Source organism: Bombus huntii, unplaced genomic scaffold (genome assembly GCF_024542735.1).
Source record: "Bombus huntii isolate Logan2020A unplaced genomic scaffold, iyBomHunt1.1 ctg00000096.1, whole genome shotgun sequence".
Lineage (NCBI taxonomy): Eukaryota > Metazoa > Arthropoda > Insecta > Hymenoptera > Apidae > Bombus > Bombus huntii.
Genome location: NW_026099351.1, coordinates 106,534 through 114,841, shown reverse-complemented (window position 1 = coordinate 114,841; position 8,308 = coordinate 106,534). Strand labels below are relative to the sequence as shown.

General features: G+C 51.8%; 1 protein-coding gene across 1 annotated transcript; it reads left to right on the top strand.

The window, feature by feature from the left end:
• Positions 1 to 1,423: 1,423 nt before the first annotated feature.
• LOC126876809 (uncharacterized) lies at positions 1,424 to 6,320 on the top strand. Its single transcript, XM_050639675.1, has 3 exons — positions 1,424 to 1,919; positions 2,628 to 5,657; positions 5,767 to 6,320. The coding sequence occupies exons 1-3, from the start codon at positions 1,424 to 1,426 to the stop codon at positions 6,318 to 6,320; spliced, it is 4,080 nt and encodes a 1,359-aa protein (XP_050495632.1).
• Positions 6,321 to 8,308: the final 1,988 nt, after the last annotated feature.

The following is an 8,308-nucleotide window of genomic DNA, read 5'->3' as shown; positions in this document are numbered from 1 at the left end:
CGGATCATATACAATGTATCGACGAGAGCATAGTTGTCGCCAAGCAGCGAGCTCTAGAAACGTCGATTTTTGACCGTTACGATTTTCACATAAGAAGAGGCATACGTGATCATAGGCGCGAGCGGTGGCCTGACCCGAGCATAGTGGGGGCCGTCTTCCAAATGAGACAAAGGAATAATCGAAGGGCGATCAGTTCCTTCTGACGAGTCAAACGTGACTCTTCGACAAATCTGACGAGTAAACGAATTTATCTAGAGAGTTCGCAAAGTCGAGTCAAATTTCTGTAACATAATCATCATATTATTGTAAAATATATTATTCTATGTTAACCTGTTAATACAGTGTTACATTCATTAAACCACCTCTGTTATCTTAACCGAAACAGGGAAACGACTATTTCGCGGCGTCGATTAACATAATCGTAGCGAGAATTTACGCCTCTCGCTGAAACGTTTTCCTAGCGACCGTGTCTCTCCGCGAACGGTCGTAACATTTGGTCCTTCGAGCCGGATACAGTGGCAAGTGAAAAGTGCACGCCAGTGACCTCCACTACCATACAGTGCCACGTGAATCCAATACAAACAGCAGCAGAAGCGTTACCACTCCAGCGAAGTCAGTAGCGCCAGGGACCATCAGTTTTGAAGAGGCATAACCCTCTTGAAAACGCAAGAACGCAACCACGCAGCCTCACGCCAACAACTAGACGGTCGACTTCAGTAAGAACACGTCTTACACATTAAACGAGACACACACGGTGACGAGTAACATTTAAACTCGCAACCGCAAGGTAAGCTCGTTCATTGCATTCTTCTCACAATCTGCTATACCAATGGAAAATACAGAGAAAATTACCTCCTTGCATCGGAGACGAGGCTTTCAAATCGGTCGATTTACCTTTCTATCGAAACGACTCGATGAATACGAAAAATCTAGACAACCGAATAAGGCCCATTTAACGGCCTATACGACACTACTCGACGACACGTGGAAACAATATCGATTGTTACAAGAGGAATTAGAAGATTTAGGCGAGATGGACGACGCGCGCGTTTCCGAAGTAACCGACACATATTACAATCTGGTAATACGAATACACACTCTCATGGATGATACACCAGCATCGTCGTCGAAATCACAAGGCTGCGAGTCTAATATCGCCGAGCCGACATCAATTAAACTGCCTGAAATTCACCTGCCTACTTTCGACGGTACCATCGAAAATTGGCATTCATTTTACGACTCCTTCTTATCCACTATCGATCGAAGCGAGCGACTTACACCCGTGCAGAAGTCCCACTACCTACGATCCTCTTTGACCGGAAAGGCCGCGCGAAGCATACAATCGTTAGATGTCACCGAGTTAAATTAATCGAACGCTATTGACGTTCTGATGGAAAAATTCGACTGCCACCGTCAAGTCTGCATGCGCCACTGGGACTTGATTTTTGACTATCCGAAAATAACCAAAGAGACACCCGAAGCGATAGATGATTTTCTTGAGACGGTCAAGGTAAACCTCCAAGCGCTAGAAAAACTCGGTGAACCAGTTACCTCAAATGTCGCTCTTATAAAATTATTCACGTCGAAGCTACCCTCAGCCATCATTCGCAAATGGCAGCGCACATTGCCGGACAGGAAAATGCCGTCATATACGCATCTGGTAGACTTTCTGAAAACACGGACGAACGGCGACAGGACAAGTTCAGCATCAACCGTGATAAAAAGAGAGTCCGATCAACACAAACGTCAGCGACCGAACGCACCGCGAAGTTACGCATTCACAACTACACATAATACGTTGGTGTGTCCGAATTGTCAAGGACAACACGAATTATGGAATTGTGATGTCTTCAAAGCAAAGTCGCCTAAAAAACGCCTTGAAATCGCCAAGAGGGCGTCTCTATGTACCAATTGTTTAGGTAAGGGACACGCTATTACTCATTGCTCCGCCGGTTCATGTCGCATCTGCAGGCAGCGACACCATACATACCTACATCAAGACCATGGTCATAGCAAATCACGACCACGTGTAAGCCGATCATCGAGCGGTCGATCATCGAGCGATCGATCATCCAACGGTCGATCTTCGCCTAGTTCACCGACCCCGCGATCGTCACATCGTTCGAGACGCGCATCCACGTCTCCCCGATCGTCTCCCCGATCGTCTCCGCGAACATCTCCGAAACGTGAATCTCGGTTATCGCGAACGACGGCATCGGGATCAAATATATCGTCCAGTCCTAGACGACAAGGAAAACAATGACGTCATCAAACGACCTTGTTAGGGACCGAACCACAGAAAACGGACTCATTGACCTCGCTTCCTTCTGAACCACTGCAGCACGATTTGTTAGTCACAGCGCAGGTCAACATATTGAACAATAAAGTTCAACCATTCCGTTGTAGAGCTCTGCTAGACACCGGCTCTAGCATGAACTTTATCACCGAAAAACTCGCTGATTCGCTAAAACTTAACCAACGGAAACGTTAGGTCCCAATCGGAACACTCAACACGTTATCGACAACCTCGAAACGTTACATCACGGCCACGATCATCTCCATCGACGGCACATACGAACGCACCTTGACGTTCCTAATCATACCGACAATATCGCCTTGGGTCCCAGATCAACCCGTAGATCGCTCAATAATACATATACCGAGGAATCTCCAACTAGCCGATCCAAGATTCCATAGGCCTGCGCCGATCGAAATATTGTTGAGCGCCGGACCAACGCTAGCATCACTCTGTGTCGGCCAACTTGACATCAGTCAAGCAAACGGGCCCGACTTGCGTCTGCAAAAAACGCGATTCGGATGGGTCATCGGGGGGAGCCCAACCTCGCAATCATCAGCACTCGCATTTCACGCCTTCACGACGGCTTTACAGGCGGACCCCGCCCGTGTTTGGGAAATCGACGAAGGACCGCCCACTGCACACATTTCGGAAGCGGAACGACAGTGCGAAGAACACTTTCGAAATCACGATCAACGCACCAACGAAGGGCGATACATGGTCGCTCTCCCATTCAACGAAACAATTCCTTCGCTTGGATCCTCTAAGACAATGGCGATGAAGCGACTCATTTTCCTCTGTCGTCGATTCCAACGAGACAAACGATTCGAAGCCGACTATCGCGCCGTGATACAAGAATATGTGGAATTAGGACACATGACGAAGATTACCACGGACAACTGCACGGACGACGGATATTTTCTGCCACATCACGGCGTGATCAAAGAGTCCAGCCAAACTACAAAACTCCGAGTTGTGTTTGACGGATCTGCACCAACCACCACCGGAGTTTCATTAAACGACGTACTTCATACGGGACCGAAACTACAAGATGACTTATTCTTCATCCTTCTAAGATTTCGTTCTCATCAATGCGTCATTACATTCGATGTCGAAAAGATATATCGACAATTTCTTGTGCGTCCAGAGGATCGAAAATTTCAACAAATTTTGTGGCGTAATTCTGATGGAGAAGTTGACACCTATCAACTTAATACAGTGACATTCGGGCTGTCAGCGGCCCCTTATCTAGCCATTCGGTGCCTCAAACAACTGGCGGACGACGAGGGACATCGGTACCCACGAGCGGCGACGGTCTTACAGCGAGACTTCTATGTCGACGATGTTCTCACAGGAGTTGATAGAAAGGTCGAGGCACGATCATTGAGAACGGAGCTCACGGAACTGGCCGGCTTAAACATTCGAAAATGGGCATCGAACGACCGGGAACTGCTACGAGGACTTTTCGAGCAGGACATAAACGACAAGCTGCTACTAGGCGAATCGCAAACCTTCAAAACTCTGGGTGTGGTTTGGAATTCCTTTGACGATTCGATCCTATATTCCGTAAAAATTAATTCTACCGCCTCTCGAATCACGAAGAGAACAATCAGCTCCGAAATCGCCAAGATCTACGACCCCCCTGGATTATTGGCACCAGTGATCGTTCGTGCTAAGATGCTGCTCCAACGACTCTGGACTTTAAAAATTGATTGGGACGAATCTCTACCGGCTGACGTGCACACGGAATGGAGCAAATATTATGCACAGCTGCCATTATTGAATAACGTGAAGTTTCCACGTAAAACGATAATCAAGGCTGCAGCGGAAATTAAATTACACGGGTTCTGTGACGCTAGCGAAAGGGCTTATGGGGCATGCGTTTACCTTCGCACCATCACTCCGGATGGTCATGTCTGGACACGACTCCTCACTGCAAAATCAAAGGTGGCTCCACTGAAATCACAAACCATTCCAAGGCTGGAACTGAGTGGAGCACTTCTTCTCGCATCATTGGCCACCACAGTCCTTCAAGCTTTATCAAGCAACATTTCTCGGACTGTTTACTGGACGGATTCTACAATCGTACTTCATTGGATCAATACATCACCCCATACGCTGAAAACCTTTGTCGCTGATCGTGTGACAGAAATTCAGCAGAAGACTCACACCTCAGATTGGCGTCACATTCCCACTGCCGATAACCCTGCAGATCTCATATCTCGAGGCCAATCACCCGAAGATTTCCTGCGACCAACCATTTGGCAACATGGTCCGGAATGGCTCCAACAACCAGAAAGATACTGGCCGACGTGGAACCCAGTACCATTAACTGAAATACCAGAGGAGAAGAAAGCAACATGTCTGGCCGTGACTCCTGCTGACCACAGTCTACTGGAGAGATTTTCTTCTTGGCCCAAGCTGATTAGAATTACTGCTCGTTGCCTCCGATGGAGACAAAAACAGGATCGAGGGAGACCTCTAACCACACATGATTTAACCAATGCGCATAACAAATTGGTCAAACTGTTACAATTCTGTTATTTTTCAGATGAAATCCGCACTCTCCGAACAGATCGAAATTCTGCAGTGAAGGGGAAGCTGCAACGACTCAATCCATTTCTGGACAAAGACGGGATGTTGCGAGTCGGAGGCCGACTCAGTCACTCACCAATGCCGTTCAGTCAGAAACACCCAATCATTGTACCCAAATCCTCAGTCACAGCACTCATAATCGAGCATGAACACCTCATCAATCTCCACTCCGGAACTCAAGCTACCTTATACGCCTTAAGAAGATCTTATTGGCCTATCGACGGCCGTAGTCACGTTTGGAGCACGCTGAAGATGTTCGTCCGTTGCTGCCGAGCTAATCCACCTCCAGTGGATTACGTATTGGGCGACCTCCCAGCCTCACGGATAACGGAATCTCGACCGTTTACCAACGTCGGAATAGATTATTGCGGACCGTTTTACATCAAAGAACGAAAGGATCGCAACCGACGCAAAATTAAGGTATATGTAGCAATCTTTATATGTCTTGAAGTCAAAGCAGTCCACATCGAGCTGGTCAGCGACCTCACTAGCGAGGCCTTCATTGCTGCTCTGCGAAGATTCATCGCTCACCGAGAATTCTGTGTGACAATTTACTCCGACAACGGTACCATCTTCGTTGGCGCCAACAATGAATTACGAGAGCTCCGAAATCTCCTGCAATCCGACGATCATAAGGTAAAGGTTCAGTCCTTTTTAGTCGACCGACGGATCGAATGGCTCTTCATTCCTCCCAACTCACCTCACTTCGGAGGGCTATGGGAAGCTGCAGTGAAATCCTTCAAACGACATTTCAGGCGTGTCGCAGGTAACGAGCTCTTGACATTCGAAAATTTAAATACACTTATCATTGAAATCGAGTCTATCCTCAACTCCCGTCCGCTGACTCCAGTATCATCTGATCCATTACAACACAGGGTGGGGATACATGGGAGGCAGACGTAGAGAGGACGGAGCTGCGTGCGTAATCGAAATCTCCGGAAAACTGGAGAGCCTGGGCAAGGGAGGTAACCAGAGTGGAGGACTAGTGCCTGTGAGCGCAAAACGGGTGTGGATACGGGACGTCCGGCTTGGACAAGGAGGAGTTAAAGGAGGACGGAATGGTTGTCGGTTGCTCACCTGGACATCAACGCCCGGGGCGTTCGTCCACGGAGCCCTGCTGGAACGCGGCAACGGATACGCCGCGGTCGAGTGGGCAGGGATGATGGTGGTGGGGGTGTACGTGTCACCTAACAGTGGACGGGCAGCGTTCGAAGAATTCCTAGACGGAGTTGGCGACTGCGTCAGGCGACGACTCCCACGACAAGTGCTCGTCCTGGGAGACTTCAACGCGCACTCCACGGAATGGGGGAACGCCAGGGCCAACGCGCGGCCGCACGCTATCAAACTGGGCCGCGGGACTTGGACTTCTGTTAGTGAACAGGGGCTCGACCAGTACCTGCGTGACGTGCAGAGGGAGCTCCATTGTTGACATAACATGGGCCTCCCCCGAGGCATTCAGGCGGATCTCAGGCTGGAGAGTGGCCGAAGGGGTCGAGACGCTGTCGGACCACCTCTACATATTGATGGAGGTGGACGCACCTGGACCTGGAATGCCGGCGACAAACGACGGGCGCGGCCCGCCGAGGGGGAGACACGCGCGCTTACCGCCTAGATGGAAAATAAAGGAGAGGAATGAAGATCTACTCCGGGCGGCGGCTATAGCAACAGCTTGGAGCTGGGAGGCCTCGGCAATGACGACCGAAGCAGACGTGGAAGAGGAGGCCGAGAACCTGCGACAAGCCATGACAGCAATCTGCGACGCATCCATGCCACGGGCCACACCGGGCACGGTGCGAAGCAGAGCAGTTTACTGGTGGAACCCCGACATCGCGGAACTGAGGACGAGATGTGTCCGGGCCCGAAGACAGTACCTAAGGGCCTGCCGCTGGCGACGACGCGACGAAGAAGAAGTCTCCTTGCGCTACCGGACGTACCGCGCGCTACGGTGCTCGCTACAAAGGGAAATTAAAAAAGCGAAGGACTGTGCCTGGTCCGAACTGGTCGAAACAGTCGAGTCGGACCCATGGGGGAGGGCATACAGTGACACAGAAACTACGCGCGAAGGGCACCCTGACAACGGCGGAAATGGAACCTGCGCTGCTGACGCGGATCACCGGAACGCTCTTTCCCCCACAAGAGAACAGAGCGGCGGAACGGCCACGGTAAACGACACGACCGCTGGAATGGAGGGACGACTGGGAAGTCACGGAGGAGGAGATATGGGAGGCAACCAGAAGAATGACCGTCCGCAACGTGGCACCGGGCCCGGACGGAATCCCTGGCCGGATCTGGGGGGAAGTGATGGGGGTCATGGCCCCCAGACTCCGGCACCTCTTCACAAGATGCCTGAGGGAGGGAGTCTACCCCCGGGCGTGGCGGACGGCGAGGCTGGTCCTGCTCCATAAAGAGGGCCGACCGACGACCTCGCCGTCAGCGTACCGGCCGATATGCCTACTGGACGAGATCGGCAAACTACTCGAGAGGGTAGTCGCCGCCCGCTTGGAACGACACATAGCGGGCCAAGTGCCAGGTTTGCACGAAAGCCAGTACGGCTTCCGGAAGGGGGGCTCGACGATTGACGCGGTCAGACGCGCACGAGCGATTGCGGAGGACATGGTCTCCCGGAAAGGCGTGGCGCTGGCGGTTTCCCTGGACATCGTCAACGCGTTCAACACCGTGCCATGGGATAGGATAGTGACGGCCCTGGAGCACTTCGAGGTTCCCAGCTACCTCGTCCGATTGATCCGAGCCTACCTCGACGACAGGTGGGTGTGTTAGACCAGTAAGGAAGGAGAGGAAAAGCGATCCGTTGAGCGTGGCGTCCCGCAGGGCTCGGTGCTGGGCCCCATACTATGGAACGTTGCGTACGACGAGGTACTACGATGCCCGCTACCCCTAGGCGCGGCCATTGTATGCTATGCGGACGACACCCTAATCCTGGTCGAGGGTCGTGGCTGGCACGAGACGCTGCGCATTGGCGGAATCGCAACGGCCTGTGCGACCCGTGCCGTGAACGAACTGGGCCTGAGAGTCTCCCCTGCGAAGTCGGAGGCCACCTGGTTCTTTGACAGGAAGAGGCGAGGGACACCACCGCCCGGCCTATGCATAAACATGGCAGGTAAAACCGTCCGGGTGGGATCACAGATGAAGTATCTGGGACTCACCATCGACAGCCAGTGGACGTTCGAGCCGCACTTCGACTCACTGATCCCGAAGGTGTCAGCGGCTGCCAATGCCCTGTGCGGCCTACTACCGAACATCGGCGGGGCCGGAGACGCGGTGCGCCGACTTTACGAGGGCGTCGTTCGGTCACGAGTGATGTACGGGGCCCCAGTATGGGCGGACGACCTGATGGCAAGCCGTCGCAGCATTCTGCTCCTGAGAAGGCTACACAGAATGACCGCCATCAGAATCATT

Bases quoted from the DNA above. Each gene is read 5' to 3' on its own strand.
- LOC126876809 (XM_050639675.1), top strand. From the start codon at position 1,424: ATGCGCCACTGGGACTTGATTTTTGACTATCCGAAAATAACCAAAGAG. The intron at 1,920-2,627 runs GTAAGGGACACG...CTTGGGTCCCAG, and splicing joins TCTATGTACCAATTGTTTAG to ATCAACCCGTAGATCGCTCA. The intron at 5,658-5,766 runs GTAACGAGCTCT...ATTACAACACAG, and splicing joins ACATTTCAGGCGTGTCGCAG to GGTGGGGATACATGGGAGGC.